Source organism: Anomalospiza imberbis, chromosome 1, assembly GCF_031753505.1.
Source record: "Anomalospiza imberbis isolate Cuckoo-Finch-1a 21T00152 chromosome 1, ASM3175350v1, whole genome shotgun sequence".
Lineage (NCBI taxonomy): Eukaryota > Metazoa > Chordata > Aves > Passeriformes > Viduidae > Anomalospiza > Anomalospiza imberbis.
The window spans coordinates 143,691,356-143,710,453 of record NC_089681.1 but is presented as its reverse complement, the minus strand read 5'-3'; the positions used below and the strand labels follow the sequence as shown (position 1 = coordinate 143,710,453).

Genomic DNA, 19,098 nt, shown 5'->3' with positions numbered 1-19,098 from the left:
CCTCAGCTCCTCAAGAGGCATCAGCAAGAGCCTCGTGCCCCATGGCAGCCTTGTGACCACAGCCAGGGCTGTGACGGACAAATTGCTCCAGTCCCTGGTGTAAGACAGACAAGCCTTGCATTTCCTTTCTGGAGCATGTTTAAAAACGGGCAACAAAGCCGGTAAAGGGTCTGTAGCATAAATCCTATAAGCAGTGGCTGAGGGGGCTGGGGTTTTTAGCCTGGAGAAAAGGAGGGTTAGGAGTGACCTTATCACTCGCTACAAGCACCTGAAAGGAGGGTGTAGCCAGGTGGGGATCAGTTTCTACTCCCAAATAACAAGTGATAGGACAAGGGGACACAGCCTCAAACTGCACCAGAGGATGTTCAGGTTGGAGATTAGGAAAAATTTCCTCACAGAAAGGGTGACTGGAATGGACTGGCCAGGGACGTTGTGGAGTCCCGGCACCTGAAGGTGTTTTCTTAAGCATTGTACTTAATGCCACGGTCTAGATGCCATGATGGTGTTCGGTCATAGGCTGGACTCCATGATCTCAGAGGTCTTTTTCAACCTAATTTATTCTATGATTCTTAAATACATTCGCACAAACGAGGGCATCTCTACCGACCGAGCCTTCGGCGCGGCACGCCAGGGCCCCGTCCCCTCAGAGCTGCTGCCGCCCGCGCCCAGCAGGGGGCGCTGTGCCCGCCATGGCGGCCGCGCGCCGGAAGCGGCAGCCCGGCCCCTCTCCAAGATGGCGGCGCCCAGGCGCGGTGTGGCTGCGGGCCGGGTGAAGCGGGGGGCGGCCGCCCGCGCCCGCCGCGGCGGGAAGCTGGACCGGCTGCGGCAGGCGGTGCAGGACTACGTGCAGGCGGCCGGTGGCCAGCCGCCGCTGGCCCTGCTCAAAGACTCGGAGAGGCACAACCGCAGGAGCCGCCGGGACGCCAGGAAGGAGAAGCGCAGACTAAAGCGGAGCCGCCGCCGCCGACTCCAACGCGGGGAGCTGGTGGAGGTTCCCACCGCCCCGGCCAAGCCTCCGCCAGCCAAGCCCGCTCCAGCGAAGCCGGCCCCGGCCAAACCCGCTTCGGCCAAGCCCACTGCGGCCAAGCCGGCCCAGGCCAAGCCGGCTCCTGCCGCCCGCCCCGGAGCCCCGGCTTCGCCCGTCGCTGGGAAGCAGCGGCCCAGGCCGGTGTCGGCACCGGCATCGACAGCCCTTGAGGGCCCCTCCGCTGCCGCAGCCACCTCGGCGCGGAAACGGGCCCTGCTGGAAGCCAACGAGGAGGAGGAGAAGGAGATCCGGCGGCTGGAGCGGCAGCTGGGGCTCGGGAAGCGGCGCAAGAAGCAGGAGGGGCCCGCGGGCGAGCGGCTGCCGCAGAGCTTCCTGCGGGACGGGCTGGGATACGTGCTGGGAGCGCTGGGCACACGGGCCGGGCTCAGCCAGCTCTGCGAGAGCAGCGACGAGGAGGAGCGGGAGGAGACCGAGCCGGGGCCGCGGGAGCGCCCGCCGGGGAACGAGGAGGATGGCGAGGACGAGGAGGATGGCGAGGACGAGGAGGATGCTGAGGACGAGGAGGCTCAGGAAGACGCCTCAGACCATTCCGAGGCGGGTGACGTGGAAGGACTTGGGGAGAGCGAGAGCTCGGCCCCTGAGGACGGCGGGGTGCCAGAGGCCAGCGAGCCCTCGGGCGAGGAGGAGGAGGAGGAGGCAGAGGTAGGATGTTCCCCTCAGCTAGCACAGATCTGCTTCCCAAAGCACATCCCACAGCCTGAACATAAAGCAGAGTTGCATCGCCGCTGTTAAGCCCAGGTGTTTGCTGTCCTGTCGGGCCACGTGGAGTGTTGTCCTGGTTCAAAACAGCCGGGCCCAGCGACAGTGTTGACTTGAGGGGTCCGCCAGGTCCTGGAGACACTTGTTAGCCTGCCCGAGTCAGGCTGGTGGCAGATAATACCCTACAGCACAACACACGTTACAGCTGTGTGTGAAATCTGCAAATAAAAGGAGCTGCCCTGGCACTCGAGTGTAAGAATATGATCAAGCCCTTCTGCAAAGAGAGCTTGTGTTGAAATCAGCAGCGGTTGCACACTGAAATGTTACTTTCTGAATGATCTTAGAGGTTCTGCCAGTATTAGGTCTTGTTGAATGGGTAGAGAAGAGGAGGTCACACAGGTCATTTAGCCTTCATGGGCCTAAATGAAACTTGAATAAAACCAAGGCATAAGATGACAGGTTTTAATGACCATAAGTGAAAGAAAGTTAGGGAAGAGGGGCTTTGACGTCGTCAAGTTTGTCATAAATGGTAATTTTTTGCCTGCTTCTTTTCTTCATGTTGTTCCTTTGGTGTTGATTATTAGATGGTAAGATATATCCTTAACTAAAAGTTTGTCACTTTAGTCTTAAATAGAAATGTATATTTGTGTTCAAGTGTTTCAGATACTGGTCTCATCTGATACCTTGTTTTCTTGTTTTCCTCCTAAGAGTGATAATCACAGTGCTACCAAGTATATTCCTCCTCAAATAAGGAAAGCACGGGACACACTAGATGACAAGAAAAGAGAAGAATTGGGAAGACTGAAGAAAATGGTGAATGGCCTCATTAATAGGTAGCGTAATGAGGAAAGTCATTAATCATTTTGGATCAATGTGACAATGCTCATCATTCAAGCCCAGGTGGCAAGGATGTGACTTTTCTCTTCACAAACTGATTTTAAGTTGGCAATCATGCCTGCTATTGTTAAGAATAATTATCTTCATTGGTGTAAATTCTTCAAAGTTAGTCATTATAGATGTTGAAAAATCTAGAAAATAAATTTAAGATTGGGCTGGATTTCACACAGCAGTTCCCTGCAACTGCTAGGTATAATTCAGTAAGTGTCAGTTGGTGTGTGCTTATTAAAAAAAAAAAAAAAAACTCAGAATAAAACAGGTTTTGGTTTGTTTGGAGTTTTTTTTAAATAAATTAAATTTCTCCAACGCTACAGCTGAGGAGGAGCAACCCTTCCTTGGTTAAAGTACTGCAGAATAGAAAAAGTAATTAACATTTGTTTCAATTTTAGAGTATTTTTAAAATCAGAAATCTATTGGCAGTTTTCATCTGTTTCTTGTAAAACCTAGACTAGACTTTGTTCAGTCATTTGAAATTTGATATACCATATATATTAAAGTATGAATTATTTTCATACTTAACGTCTTCACAAACTCTGATATGGCACAGTTAAAACCGCTAAAACCAGTCTGTTTTTGTAATAAATCTGTTCAGTGTGACAGTAAGCAGATTGACAGTGCTTTGTAAATGCTGTTGCTGACATGTTTTTACATGTAATTTTTTTAAACTACACTAGAACTAAATGTACTATACATTTTTAGTTTAGTAAACACAGAAAAATGCAAAAGGTTCCTTCCAGTCATCTTCAATCTTTTCTTCTTAAGTCAGACTAGTTTCTCTAAAAAGATTAGTTGTTTGTTGGGTGAACTCAAAATTGTGGAAGCATGTAAGGAGAAGAAAGAGTGAACACTGGATTTTGTTTCTCCATAGGTTGAGTGAACCAAATTTGTCCTCCATCAGTGGACAGATGGAAGAGCTCTACATGGCCAACAGCAGGAAGGACATGAATGACACTCTGACAGACATTCTCATGAATGCCTGTGTTACTGCAGTTGCCATGCCTGCAAGACTCATGATGGAGCACGTCCTTCTGGTCAGCATCCTTCATCACAATGTAGGAATTGAGGTAATTCTTGTGCTGGGGACAAATTTTGTGTAATAATGCGTATTGTAGAACGTTTTTCTTGACCTTTTGTTTGAACTACCTTGTCAGTTTTAACAATGTGGCACTGACAAGCACCTTTAGTTGAGTTTCATCAGTATTTTGTGACTTCCACAAGTGAAAAGGTCTAAGCATTCTTCTGTCTGTCTTTCTGCATTAGTTCTTAGGACACAGGATTTGCAAGGCTTCCGTAAGTGAAAGGGTCTAAGTCCGTTGCTTTGTCTGATTTTATCTCCTCCATGAGTTACCACTAGTCAGTTATAAACCCATCATTTTTTTATCACAATCTTTCTGCAAGCAGTAATCAAAAGTTTCTAAACTTCAGCTTCTCCCTTTAGTTACACTAATCCATTTCTGTTCTCATGGATACATTAGGGTATTGTTTTTGGACTATGTATATCCAGATAAGAAAAGTGTTGCAACTACAGGAATCCTTTTAAAATGGTGGATAAACTTCTTTTCTAAGCAAATCAGGCAAATCTTCAGTGGAATTAAGTAGTTATAACACGGAATATTAAAAACTTCAAAAAGCATATCAGTTTTTGGAGGGGATTTTGTTTTGTGTTTTTAAGCCTGATGAATGAGGTAAAGTCCTCTTGCCCAAGCTGATGCTGAAGCTCCTGATGTCAAAGGGAATATTTTAACTAATTTCAGTGAAATGTCTGTCAGGAAACAAAGTTGTTTCAGCAGTGTGTTCCTATTAGATGACTCTTTTTTCTTCCCCCCACATCTCAATGTATTAATGCCAGTTTTTCAGTTTGTTATACTGTGGCCTGAATGCTGGCTCTGAAACCATATTAAATATCAGATGGATGCAATTAAAGCAGCTTTCTCCCTGTGGCCTTGGCATTAAACTTTTATTTTGTCACTCTTTGCTGCTTGAAAAGCAGTTCTGACTGCAAATGCAATGTTTCTGTAAAATAAATGTACAATATGCATTACATGAAGTGTGACAGTACAGCTGCACAGAAGATTAGGTTGAGCAATGCAGAAGTTGCCCTGTGTTTATAAATTTGTGCAGCCATTGGGTAGTTAACACCTAAGCTGGGTCAAGGCTTGTCACGCAGGTCAGTACTGCTGCCAGGACTCCTGGTTTTCTTAAGGTCAGCTGATTTTAACACAGTAATAATGGGTGAAGGCCTTCCTTAGCAGCAATGTATTCATTACTTCCGTGTGTTTTAGGGCCTATAGGCTTTCTAATCCCAGCCTTTAGCATCACTTCTCTCTTCAGAAATAAATCTATTCCAAATTTCTTTTCCCAGCTACACCGCTGACAAACATCTAAAAATTATCCCCACTTCAAAAGCAGCTTCACCTTATGCTCAGCAACTGTGAAAACTTGGTATTTTGGGGATTTTTTCACAATATTATTTTTAATCCTTCTGCTAAGGATTTTGTTCTGGAATGCCAAACTCAGGAATGTGTTTGCTTTTTGACATGCAGCTTTTCCTGGATGAATGACTAGCAGTAACAGCATGTGAGTCTGACAGCTGGAAAGATGCTAATATGTGTCCATGAATATTATGTAAATAAATGCTGATGTATGTATATGGTAGGTTCATAATACTTGTTTGTCTTGCACAGGCTTTTAAAGGCACCTGGATGTGAAATATGAAGTGTAAATAACGTAGACTTCTACAAAAATGTCACACCACTTAAATATTTGTGTATGTAAATGTAGGACATCGCTATTGGTTGAAAGGAGCAACAGTATTTCTTTAAAATTAATAGTGGCAGTGACCCAAAAATGAGTTTTACAGATGTCTGTAAAATCTACTTAGAGTTAACTGCTGGGTTTTTTTTGTTTTTTTTTTTCCCTTAATGGAATTGTTGCCAGGTCGGTGCTCACTTTTTGGAAGCTGTGGTGAAGAAATTTGATGAACTCTGTAAAAGTGATGCTGAAGGGAAGGAATGTGAAAATCTGCTTGCCTTGGTTGCTCATCTGTATAACTTCCATGTGGTTCATTGCCTGCTGATCTTTGATATTCTGAAAAAGCTTGTTAGCACTTTCACTGAAAAAGAGATTGAGCTGATTTTGTTTCTTCTGAAAAATGTGGGCTTTTCCTTAAGAAAAGATGATGCACTGGCTTTGAAAGAACTGATCACTGAAGCCCAGAGGAAAGCAAGCACAGCAGAGAAGAAATTCCAGGATCAGACAAGGGTATGTGTTTGTTCTAAAGATTTTATATTCTCAACAGCATGTAATAAGTACTTGGATACAAAGTTTAATTTACAGAAATGTTTTCTGCTACATTCTCTTCAGGTTCTAAATTGCCATTAGTGTGACATTCAGTTATTTACATTATTCTTGTCTGTCTTTCTGCATTACTTCTTAGAACACAAACACCAAAATGCTTAGGATGGGTGAGACAGGACTGGTTTTTGTCTTATGCAATGGACAGTTTTTCTGTTTCATGATACCTTGTACACTTCAAAAAATGGTCAGGTGATGGTTTAGAAGATGAAGCTTGTACACAAATTAATGTAATAGGGATAAAAGTAAACATGTTGTATTTAAATGTTGGTGTATATTGGCAGCTGAGCTGCTTATTCTCACAGAATAGTAATTTCAAAGTATACTCTTCTACTTTAGTTAATAAACCCACAGCTTAGAATTTACAGAACTATTTCTTTTCCCAATAGGTTCGATTTATGCTGGAGACTATGCTGGCACTTAGGAACAATGACATGCGTAAGATTCCTGGCTATGATCCTGAACCAGTTGAAAGACTCCGCAAATTGCAGAGAGCACTGGTGAGAACTCTCTTGGCTGGTGTGGCCTTGTTATTCTTAACCCAGGAGTAATTATTTGTATTGGATTTTAGCTTTCTTGGGGATTTTTTGTTGGTGTGGGGTTTTTTTTGGGGTTTTTTTTTGTGTGTGTTTGTTTGTTTGTTTTTGACAGAATGGGCAGTTTGTCTAGAACAGCCCAGTATAAAAGGGATGAGAGTAATTTATCAGTGCAGGATGTGCATAACAGGTTAAGAGGCCAGGAAAAAACAAGCTAGGTAACCGAGTTCTGTAGGATTTCCTCTCTTAAATTTTTGCAGTCCTTCTGATATTCTTATAGACTCTGTTGTTGAAAATTCTTACTTTGTTCAGAGTTTAAAATTTTAGTTATTTGAGCTGTACAATGCAGAAGGCAGTTTGTTGTGTCATTTTATGTAGTCACAGGTGTTCAAAAGGAATATAATGACCAGATTGTAGGATGCTGCAATGTCAGCATCCTCTGAATTCTAATCAAACTTTGTGATTGGAAAATGTCTACTTTTTAGATTAGTATCTCTTTTTTCAAATAAAAAACCCAAGAGCTTCTACATGTAGATTTATGCAACTTTATACATTTAAAAAATTACAGCATATGGGAAACTTGTACATTCTTTTCAGGTTGCTGATTGAAACAAAGGTTAGGGAGGAAACATGGGAAGATCTTTATGAAGAGATTAATTTATATGTTTAAAGCTTTTGTTTAAAAATAATTTAAAGTAATTAAAATATTTGTTGTTGTAAAAAGAGAGAATAAAGTTTCAAATAAAAGCTTTTGTGTTGGTTTTTATTTTTGTTTCCTTATTCAAGGTTCACAGCAGTGGTTCAGGAAAAGACACCCAGCTGCGCGTGTCCCTGGAGTCCCTCCTCAGTGCTGACCAGGTCGGTCGCTGGTGGATCGTGGGGTCATCCTGGAGTGGAGCACCAATGATCAGTGATACAAAAAGCCAGGCTCAGCAAAAGCTGCATGTAGGAAAGGTAAATCCAAAAGATAAGTCTAAGTGTTTGTGATCTCTTGAAGATTTTTTGTCTGTGTCAGTAAGTTCATTTCAGAGCCCACCAAAAAAAACTTCACGCGCTCTTGTAAGAGGAAGCTTTTGGACTGTAAATTCTGCTCTCCGGGTTTTTAAAACATTGTACTCATGTGCCTCATAAGAGCTGTTACTACAAATATGGTATAGCTTGTTTTTTCTTATCCTGTGGAATTGCTAAGGTGAAAGAAGAGACTTGATTCAACAGTGGATTTACTAGTAGGAATTCCGACAGGTTATGGTGTCTGTCTGTGGCATATATCTAAGCTGATTCCAAAAGTAATGTGATGAGATGGTCATGGTGAATTACTTATGTTAAAAAAGCACGTCTTAAAATTAATTGGCATAATTAAAGTAGATTAAAATGTGTTTCTGTAGTTGAAAAGGCTCCTGATGATGGCTGCGCCTCTGGACAAAAGCTCAGGACCTTTGGACTGGTGATTCATAGTTTACTGGAGAGCTTCACTGATGGTGTTATTTAAGTCTGTACAGAAATAGCTTTTTTTAAGGCAAACAGAAATAAAATAGCATATAACTTTATTTTCAGGTGAGTTCAAAAATAATGGAGCTTGCTCGTAAGCTGAGAATGAACACTGATATCAGGAGAAGTATTTTTTGTGTCTTGATGACGAGTGAGGACTTCATGGATGCCTTTGAAAAACTTCTGAAGTAAGTACAGCCTAGTACAGAAATCAGCCCAGAACTAAAAGTAGGTTGAAAATGCAGCATTTCTGGTCTGGGCTTAAGAACATTCAGATGATAACGCAATTAAAAGAAGTGCATAGCTAGGGATCCACATAGGATAAAAGGGTAGGAGAAGGAACCAGAACCCTGGTGTAAGGATTAATGGGGGCAGGCAGAACTGACTGGTGGTCAGAGGAAAGGAATAGCCCCTGTTGTTGTCACTTCTAGCTGTAACTGTGATTTGCAGCATCTTTTCATGTAAGGAGCCTGTGTCTTTTTGCATTGGAGCTGTGTATCCCAGTAGAGTGGATGGAAGGCTGCTTCAGGCTTGTTTCCTTACAGAGGTAGACCAGAAGCCCTTGCAGAACATCTTGTGGGTTTTTTACTGGATTGCTGTGATTTCTGTACTACTGCCACCACTTTGACTTCTTGCCACTTTGTTAAGCCATCTCTGCCCATACTTGCGTGACCTGGTAGTGTTCTAGCACCTTCTTTGCTTTGGGTTTGCTTCACATGAAGACTAGTTCACTTACCCCTTGACAAGCAACTCTTCAAAAGAAGGAGTGATCAGAGAAGAGCTCAAACTAAGCCATTCCTTGTGTTTATCAGAATATCATTTGTAAGTCTGTAGAAACTGGGAGGGGAGAGATCAGGTCTGAACTTTCCTGTCTCAGCCGTGTAACTCAAGGGTATTGTCTTACCAGGATGGCATGCAATTATTTAATTTGCTTACCCAACCAAAACAGACTTTGTAATAAAGTCAACTAATATTTGATTAAATGCCACTTTTGCAAAACACGGCTTGGACTAGAGACTGTGATGGAGTCATTCCAATATCTTAATATGGCCTGTTCAATTAAAAGAAATTAGCTGCTGCTGCAGCTCTTGCCAAGACCTGGCAGCTCAATTTGCAAATTGGACTTGACTCTCATCTGTACTATTTAAGCTAGTACACAAAGCTGAATACATAGAGGCTTGGCAGAAAATCTCTCTGCAGGCTGCCTGGTGTGTGTTGGTGCTGGTGTTTATACAGCAAACTCAAAGAGAGGAATTCTTAAATCTGCCTACATCTGGCAGAGTATAATGGAAAGTACACATAATTGTCAGTGAAGGAATTAGCTTCAGTGTGAACTGAAGTGTTCCAGAGTGTATGGGAATTTGTATTTGTATGTTTGATGTCTCATGGGGAAGAGCACATAAAGAAATATTTTAACTACTCTTGTTGATTCATCTGCTGCTAGTTCTGTGGCAGAGTTGAGGTGTGGTTAAAGGATGATTTAAACTATTTGAAATCCAGGCTGCTATAGTTTTTCTAGTCCCTTTCCTCCTTACTGCAGATGAAAGTATTAGTTTGAAGCCAGAACAACTCCCTGAAGTGGCTCAGTGATTGCAGAAGTGTCAGTGAAGAGAGAGGGCTGGGAACATCACTGGTGACAAAGAGGAGAGAGTGAGACTGGATGCTCTTCATCAGCCTAAAGGCCACACCTTCAAAACCACAGTTTCACTCAGGAGAGAGAATGAATGCTACTTAAGTTTGATGGAGAGGCAATTTTTGAAGTTATTTTGTAGACATAAAGAATTTGAGAAACTTCACATCTCAGAAAATACTGAGCCACTCATGAAAGGCTCAGCTATCCTACTGGATTGAGATGTGTAATTCAGGATAACTTTGTGTCAGCAAGTTTTTCCTTACGAAATGATTCTCAATTTCTTGCTAAATACTCACTACCAAAGTGAGTGTATATACTAATATAATTTGAAGTGACTTAGAAGGGGATTTAAGAGTTGCTGGTTTTGATCTGAAGTCAGTGATAGTCTTGGGCTTCAGCTGATGGTAACTAACCTACTTGGAGGCAAGCTTCTGCTGGTGACAAATAACCTACTTCAGAGGCAGGTATCCCATTTACAGCAGGATCAAGATATACAAGTCCATGGGAATACTGTAACTCATGTATAATTGAGTCAGTGAGGTGGTTTCACATTCTTTATCAAGAAATATCAGGCTTATGAAATCTACACAGGTTTATGATGACACTCAGGAGTGAAAGACAGTCCAGACTCTTAGATTTTAGGTGTTTAGGAGTTCTAGTTCTGTGAAGAAGTGAAGGTAAGAAGAAAATTGAATATCCAAGTGTTGTCACTTGGTTACAACTCTGGCAACATGAGTATTTCCTAAATAAGCAAATCATGACAGGAGTGATGATGAACGAGTAAAAGGACAGTGTGCCAAACTAGTGATTGCGGTGTAACTTCCCAAGTCATCTATTAAATGCAAATCTGATGCCTGAAAACCTGTATACTTGTAAAAAAACCCTTTTGTTGCTCTGAAATCAGATGGAACTTGGCTGATGGGAGAGCAGGTGGGTTTTGACACACACACAGCACTTCCAGTACAGACCCCTTTTGGAAGAGCAGACTTCTAAATTTTTACTGCTTGTTAGCCTAGAAATCATCCCAGATTTTCCTACTGTAAAACTTTAAATTCTAGGGAGTTTGGGCTCAACACAGAGTTTTCTCAGTTAATCTGGGGTGTTTGTGGTCACATGCAATGCAGATATCTGGAGGTGTGTATAAAGGAAGGATATTGGCATCAAGTAATGACCAACTACCCTACAGACAGTAAGGCAAGTTCCAGTGGAGTCAAACCTGGTTGAAAGTACTCTTGAGTTGTACTAATGCCCTGTGAAATTTGAACTTGAAGCAATGAGAAGAATTTTGTTTCCTATTTTTCAGATTGTAATGTGGTGTATTTTTCATTTTAATTGGTTTTAATGTTGCCAAGCATTTGGCAGCATTAGGAAGTTAAATCATATTATTCACAGACCAGGTGCATTGTGAGTTAGTCACCATTCCATGCCAGAGTGTCTCAGCCCTCTTTTACACTGGTCAGCTGTTGGAGTGGAAAGGCTGCTCAGTCCTTGGCCTTCATACTGAGGCAGCCAACATAAGATGGATAGATACATAGAGGGTATTTTCTCCAGGCTTTTTTTTAAGGTGCTTTGTAATCCCTGACTGTATCCCCTTAGGTTACTATAAAAAAAAATTAATTTCATGTATCATGTAGCATGGATTTAATCCAGAGATTTAAAAATTCATATCACCAAGTAGGAAAAACATTTAATTATATTTTCTTATCCCTACTAAGTAACACAGAAGTGAAGGACCCTGGAAATGTTTCTCCAAATAGGCTTGCACTGATGCAAAGGCTGGTTTTCCTCCCATGACCATGAGTATAAACATGAGATTATCACAATGGGACCCTACAGTTCTTGTTTCACTATTTAGCCTTCGTTTCACTGTTTAACCCTTGTAGTGGTATCTGTGGGTGCAGTGCTACTGCTGGTACCTCTGTGCCCTCTCTTCTGTTCATGGAGAGCTGCAAACATGGAGTGGGATACCTTTCCTTTCCTGGGCAATGATAATACTTTTATCATTCCACTTCTGTTTCTTGAGGCTTACTTTTGCATCTCCTCCTTTAACACCCAGAGTGCTTCAGCATTTCCACAGAGCCATACCAGGATACTTGTTTAGCCAGCACACTTAAAGGTTGGAGTCCATTAGGAGTTTTAAAGACTTCATAGGTATTTTGTGACAAGTAAAATTTAATATGATGTTTGGAGAGGTTTTAAAGTATTACTCTCAGATGTTGACTGTAGCTCTTACTTTGTGTCAGCAAGTTTTTCCTTACAAAATTATTCTCAATTTCTTGCAAAATTTTAGGCTTGGCTTGAAAGATCAGCAGGAGAGAGAAATAGTTCATGTCATCCTTTACTGCTGCTTACAGGAGAAGACATTCAACCCATTCTATGCATTTTTGGCTAACAAGTTTTGTGGATATGAAAGAAGATTCCAGGTAAAGACAAATCTGTTGCTTCATTTTTTGCTTCATGTTTTGTGTCATGACTGTGGTTAGGAAGGCAGTTACTGCATACCTGAGAATGGATGCATGCCTGTTAGGATCTTGATCCCAAGGAAAAATTCTGCTGCTATGGCTAAGCATTCAGTTAGGCATACTCATGGTCAGATCTGAATAGGAAATGAAATGCTGAATGTTTTCTTAGTTCTGTTTTATGCATTTTAAAATAATTGGAACAGTCTGATCAAGCATTTCTGTTAATTAAAGGAGAGCTTATAAAGAATACAAGGTCAAAAGGTTTGTTATGTTGTTGCTCAATTAAACAGCCACTTGATTTGTAGGATTATTTTTTTCCCTTTGACTCTTAGGTGACATTTCAGTTTAGTATTTGGGACAAAATCAGAGACTTAGAAAACCTGTCAGCTGCTGCCATCTCCAACTTGGTTTCACTGCTGGCTCACTTAATAAGGACAAAATCACTGCCACTTTCAGTTCTCAAGGTTGGTGTGTTTTCTTTTCAAATCCTTCTGTGTTTTTCCTGCATTTGCTAGTTCTATGGAAGGCATATTTTCTCTGTTACTTTTCTGGCATTTTAGGTGATTATGCTAAGACAAACTTGTTTTTAAATTACCAAATTGTTCCAATTGATTATGGTAATGCTGTCATCTGGGGAAGGGAACCTGTGGTGACCCAGACATAGAGAAAGTCTACATTTCTTTATCTAGAGCAGTTGTGAGATTATTTCCTTTAGAGTATCCAGAGTTGGAACTGAGGCCCCTTCATTAGCAGCTTTGCCAGTGGTTTTTGTGCTATGGTTTTTAGCTGATGTTATTAGACAAGAAAGTGCTGAGTAGATTTCTTGGATTTCAGAATGGGTAGTCCATAGAATTCTATTAGAAGAGTAACTGGAATGTATTAAACAGGCAATTAAATGGATTGTCCCAGGTACTTAAAAAGTATTTATGTAATTGAGAAAGGACATCTGGTATTCTGGTACCCGTAGACTTCTATTCCTTAGAAGGTTCTTTGCTTTCATTATTGATTGGCTTTTGGAGGCAGCCTTCTCAGGTAATTATTCTGTGCTCAACTCAAGGCTCAGTATATTCAGAGGCCAGTTGATGTGCTAAAAGTTCTTCATTTAGGAGAGAAGACCAGCTGTTTGAAATACTTGAATTAATCTAACTCTCCCTGTCTGTCTGCCAGGTAATTGAATTTAGTGAACTGGACAAACCCAAAGTCCGTTTCTTACGGCAGGTATTAAGCACGCTGTTAACCAAAGCAGATGAGGAAGAAATTACTGACATTTTTATAAGGTAAGTGATCACTGGCATCTCCAGAGAACCCTTGTTGAGTAGTAATTAAGAAGATAAGAAGTTTGCCTATTTTGTTTGGAATTACACTGTGCCTTTTCCACACATCAGCCCTCCATCCCTTAAAATGTGAGCTCTTCCTGGCTGAGTGGGGCCAGTGTGTCATATGTGTGTTGGTACAGGCTCTGATAGAGATGCAACTGTGTTATACAAAATAAGGCTTCCAGATATTCAGTGTATCGTTTTGGTCATAGGATTTTCATGAGCAGAGCTCTGTAATTCCCTGTTTCCCTTATTGCTGTACCACCTGTGTGAAGTGGAATTCACTCTCTGAGCTGTCATTGCTAGGATGTATCTTAAGAAGGAAAACGAAAGTGATACTAAAGAGGCAGATGTTTGGGGTATTTTTAATGGGTTTTTTATCAATGTTCTCTGAAAACCTTATTTTTGATAAGAGACAGGATTGCCTGGAGAGGCTGGGGCATTTCCATCCTTAGAGATGCTTAGGACTTGAGTGGATAAGTCTTGCAATGTCACATAAAGTTTGAAAAAATTAGGTGGTGATGTTTCAGCTGCCATGCAGCAACACAAGGAAGCTTGAAGATGGTGTTTGCTTTGTTCTTTGCTGTAATGTAATTGTTTACATAAAGCAAGCCTTAGGCTGCAATATTCCATTTTATTGTTGAGGCCAGTTGTATGTTGAGTGTTTGGGCTGTTTGCCAAACCAAGGTAGACTTGGTGATTTGAAGGCTTCTTCAGTAAAACCTCTTTTATAGGTTGGATTTTTTCCTACAGCTCTGTTTGAAGAAGATGATAAAATTAAGAAACTTCTGAAACAGGAGAAGACTAAATGATATTTTTGATCTGTATCTTTACAGGATATCTGACAACCCCAAACTGGGAATGCTGCGGGAAGGCTTGAAACTCTTCCTTACCCACTTCTTACTGAAACATGCCCAAGCCCAAAAGAGTGCTGAAGAAGCTGACTTGTTAAAAGAGAGAGTGGAACTAGCAACCAAGGCTTTAGAGGCAAAAGAACCCAAATTGAAGCTATAGTTATGTTTTTTCTAATAAAACATGCAGAAAAACCAATCTGGGGTCTTTCAGACCTAAGGAGGAGAGCTGTGTTACTTTAAAGGATCCATTTTTTTTAATGTAAACAGTTGCTTCACTCTATGTGCTAGTTAGAGGTTTAATTGAAGGGGATACAAGGCCTTTTTGAAGAAAGAGAAAATGTAGTTTTGTCATGTCCCTTTTTGGGACAAGTGCTTCATGTTGATGGTTGGTATCTGGAGGAGAGGGTGAATTTCTCTTCTGTGATACTTTGTCAGCAGTGGCGTTCTGCATTGGATATTCTAGCCTTTCATTTAAAGTAATAAAAGAAACAGCCTTAACTAAAGGCTTTTAATAAGGAACCGTGGTACTCACCTGAAGAAAGGGGCCACTAGATGGCACAAGCACTGGTGAGTCGGCTGGGGAAGAAATCGACTTTTTTCTTAAAGCGTTGGAAGTTATTTGCTAATTCTGTGAATTGATTCCCTGACTGTGGGTCAGGAAAAGATCTTCAGTTGGATTCAAAGCTGTAGCAAAGCAACTTGAAGATCTGTCTTTGCCCAATTATATAGGGTTTAGAGATCACAGCATAATTTTATGGCTTTTTTAGCCTGTTTTTCACAGCTTTAGAAATGGAGTTGCCAAATCACTTGTGTTAATCAGATTTTTCTAGACATAAACAATATCATCAATATGAGTCTTAAGAAGAGAATGCCTCCCTTAAGAGTTTGCTCAGATTTTTCATTTGGATGCTTAAAGAAAAAAATAGGCACATGTCTTTCTGTAACACTCTGTAAATGGTTTTTTTCTTTTGTCACCTTACCACTACGCATTAAACTGCCATTTTTCTAAATGCTTAGGTGTTTGTGTTAGCTTTACTCTGGCTGGCCTGCAAGGAAGGGAATGACCTTAAATTGGGTGGTGAAGGGAAGTGCTTTCTTGTCTGAATGTGCATCTGTGATCTACCCGTGTTGGAATTGTCAGCCCTGTTTCTGTAGCCAGACTTGCCTCTGATGTCCAATGGGCCATTTACTTATGGTGCCTCCCAATTTGCCTTTGATACCAATTGATCTGTCCCTGTTGGGGAATATTATTTTTTAATCAAATTGTTAAATGTAGTATATTCTGCTTACTCAGATCTACTCTTTCCAAGTGGAGAAGTGCTTCCCCCCACAACCAGGGAGCTGGTTTTTTTCACCTTTCCTCTGAGAGGATAGGGCAAGCTTTAGGGGAAAAGGTATCCTGGGAGCAGAGACCCATTTTCAAAATCCTGTGTTACACTAGCAAAGTTACAACCGAAGAGGTTTTTATCAAAATAATAAAGCAGTATGCTTTTTTTCAGCCTGTTTTTTTTCAGCCTGTTTCAAAACACTGGCAGCCTTTAAGTGTACAAACCCTAAAAATTAATTGTGATAAAATTAATTACAATGTTTCCTAGAATTCATACCAATTAACAAAGTGTGGGCAGCAGCAGAATTGATGCTATTTTGGTGTTTACAGAAGTCACAACTTTAGGGAGTGTGTGTAAACATGTCCCCTTACAACCAACCATGCCAAACCTTATACTTAAGGTTTGGAGTATGGTCTCAGGAGAAAATCTGTGCAAGCCCCTAGAAATAGCTGCTGTAGAGCACATGGGACTCTGTGAGTAAAAATTGTTCCCCCTACACTGCAGCAGCCACTTAATTGCCCTTTTTGCAGGAGTTTAGGTAGACCCAGCATGTCAACATGTTGGTGGTTTAATAACACACAAATGGAAGCACATTGCTCTGGCAGGGAGGTGGAGTAAATTGTTCTGCTGGAGATAAATTTTGAATTTATCAAATTTTGAATTTACCTAATTCAAATTGAATTTATCAAATTTTGAATTTACCAGAGGTGCCAGGCTGCCTGTCCCTGCCTGGTGTGAGGGCTTTGCTTGGTGATGGGAGCTGACCTGCTTTGCTGCTGTACCAGCACTGCCAAGTGTTTTATGGGTGGGAGCAGTCACTTGCTGCAGCTGCCTGAGGTGGTGCAATGCAGGTGTTGCTGTGCAATTAGAGGAGATGGTTTTAACCTTACAGTCAAGAATTACAATTGCTTTTTTTTTTTTCCCCACACTGAGACTTGCATGAATGATTTCTCCCAAAGAGCTCATATGCTTTGTTCAAAATTAGTGTTATCAGAGCCATTATTTCTGAAGAAAACAAATTTTACCTGCCTGGGATTTTGCATTCAGCAGATCTATGTATACATAATTTAAAAAAAAAAATAAACAAACCACTTTTCAAGGAAAGCAGCAGAAATATACTGCCAGCCCACAGTGCTGTAGTCACATCAACGCTGGGTTTTGTGGGTGATTCTGCACAAGTCCCATCCTCTCACTGTGATTCAATGAGGGAATAACTGTCTGACAGAAATTTGACAATTCCAAGATATATGTGAATTCCTGCATCTTGAATCTTGTCATATTTAAAAACTTTTTCCGTGGTCCTACTGGCCAGACTGCCACAGCTTGACAGAGGTGGAAGGCCTGGCAGACTCTGCTCTTGATGTACATAAGCACCTGCAAGCTGTTGCTTCAGTGGTTGTTACATTCCAAGGATATAAAGCACGTGTGAAAAGGAAAGCAGAGAGGATTTTGTACTTACTTCTATGTGTATTTATATTAAAATATATATGCATAATGTATTTTAGAGGTGTTCTACATGTATGCTTCCGTGTCTAAACATATATTATACAAAATGTATAATTTTTTGCATGTATCATACTTCTAACCCTGGAGAAAAAAAAATGGCCCAGCAGAGTTGGCCCTGCCGGAGTCTCTCCTCCTTCTAGCAGGGCTGTAAGGTCTCTGTAAGAGCAGCAAGACCAAATGCTGGCAGTTGCCTTCCTGCAGGACTGCACACTAAGCCCTGCCTGCCAGCAGAGGCTGCTGGGGAAGTTACACCTGGCTGGGACACATTTTGCTTTGTCTGCACAGAATAACTGTTCAATAACATACACAAAATACAGCCCATTGAGGTTTCCTCCTGTTGAGTATTAGTCCAGCAGCCCACGTCAAACTCCTGTGAGAAATGGTCCCTGATCATTCCAGTCATGGAGATGCCACTTAAAATGTCCCAAATTCTTCCATGCAACAGGTTTGGGAGAGCTGCTATTTAATGAGAAGAAAAGGGTTTTGGATTGGTCAAAATACAATATGCTGGAAAGCCAAGCAGCTACAGTTGCAACACTAATCCTTACTCCCAGCAGACCAGTGGAAAACACGGTGAGATTTGCTTTAGACGCATTTAACAAAAAGCCGGATGTTTGATTTTTTAGCTGTGTGGCAGAAAATTTCAATTCCCCCTTTAAACAGCACGACCCACTCACAGCTATTACGGCAGCTTTGAATTTTGTTTTCTTTTAAGCTGGACAGCAATGTTTTAAACTTTCTCTGTTTTCTGTATCAAAATTAACAGGGCAGTGAAGTCTGGTTTTTAGCTTTGGCCGGAGTGTTCCGCTGATAAATCACACACAAGTCCTTTTGGCAGGGTTTTAACACCACGCCTGAACGAGCCAAGTATCTGCAGGGCTTTTTTTCACTTGACATTTTTCCATTGACCTGCACGCCGGGGATGAGGGGCTGATGTCAGTCGTGCTCCCAAGGTGCAGACGCAGCGGGGCTGCTGCTAGCGAAGGTGTGCAACCCAATAATACTGTGCTCAGAGCACATCTGGGATCGCTTCATTCCCATTGTTCTGCGGGTGAACTTTGCACATGAAAAGCCACAGCCCGGCAGCAGCAGCCGGTGCACGACAGTGATTTCAGCTTAATAAACATTGAGTCGCAACTCTAATGCTCCCATTTTTGTTGCACTGATCGTAATTGCAGCTTAGTGCCCAGCTACATCCCTGTGTGCGAGTCAATATGTGATTTTTTCCTGCAGTTGATAAAGCAATTTTGTTTTCAGGAGACAATTTGATCCGTAGGGTCACTTTTAAAAGGCTGAGTGTACGTTTTACCCAGGACTTTTTGTGTTGGACTGATTTCAGGGATTGTAGGTAGAGATATGACTCTTTTACTATATGACACTTTTTGTGATTTCATCTCCTGGAGGAACTTTCCTTCACCCTCCAGTAAAGCATAGTTTGAGGCTTGCAGGCATGGACAACAAAGCTGCCTGTATGAAACAGCTGTGCTATCCCCAAATTCTGGTTTGACCTGTAGCCTTGCTTTAAAGCTAATTACAGTAGCCTTCCCCTAATTTAGATGCATGCACAATTCCAAACTGGATACCACGTGGTTTCCCTAATAGCACTTTAAGGAAATGAATGAGCATCTATCAAGGATAAGCTTAGGAAGAGCCAGCTGGCACCAAAAATTCCTTAAAACTTGTGTCCTAGGACAAAACTGTTAACACACCAAAGCCAGCTCACCTTGTGTGAATTGAGTGGAATTCATTTCAAAGTGAATTAAAAGTGTCTGAGTCATGTAACTAGAATGAGAGGTACAGAGCAAAATTAAAACAGAGACCATTTTTGAATTGTTCCTTAATAGTCTTTTATCAGTTACACTGAAATGGTTGTTTCATTTTCATAAGTGAAAGATTTCCAAGCGTTAGACATTTTTCATTAAAAATTCCATTATGGACCTTTTATGGTTCAGATGATAAGAGTACCCTCAAATCTCT

At 41.4% G+C, this 19,098-nt stretch overlaps 1 protein-coding gene across 1 annotated transcript; it reads left to right on the top strand.

Annotated features, from left to right (window-relative positions):
• Positions 1-689: 689 nt before the first annotated feature.
• On the top strand, positions 690-15,297 carry NOM1 (nucleolar protein with MIF4G domain 1). Its single transcript, XM_068174462.1, is given in 12 exon segments — positions 690-714; positions 717-1,690; positions 2,456-2,580; positions 3,513-3,708; positions 5,582-5,905; positions 6,388-6,498; positions 7,321-7,488; positions 8,089-8,210; positions 11,946-12,078; positions 12,450-12,581; positions 13,285-13,394; positions 14,270-15,297. Coding segments are annotated over 12 exon segments (2,598 nt in total). The 3' UTR covers positions 14,448-15,297.
• Positions 15,298-19,098: the final 3,801 nt, after the last annotated feature.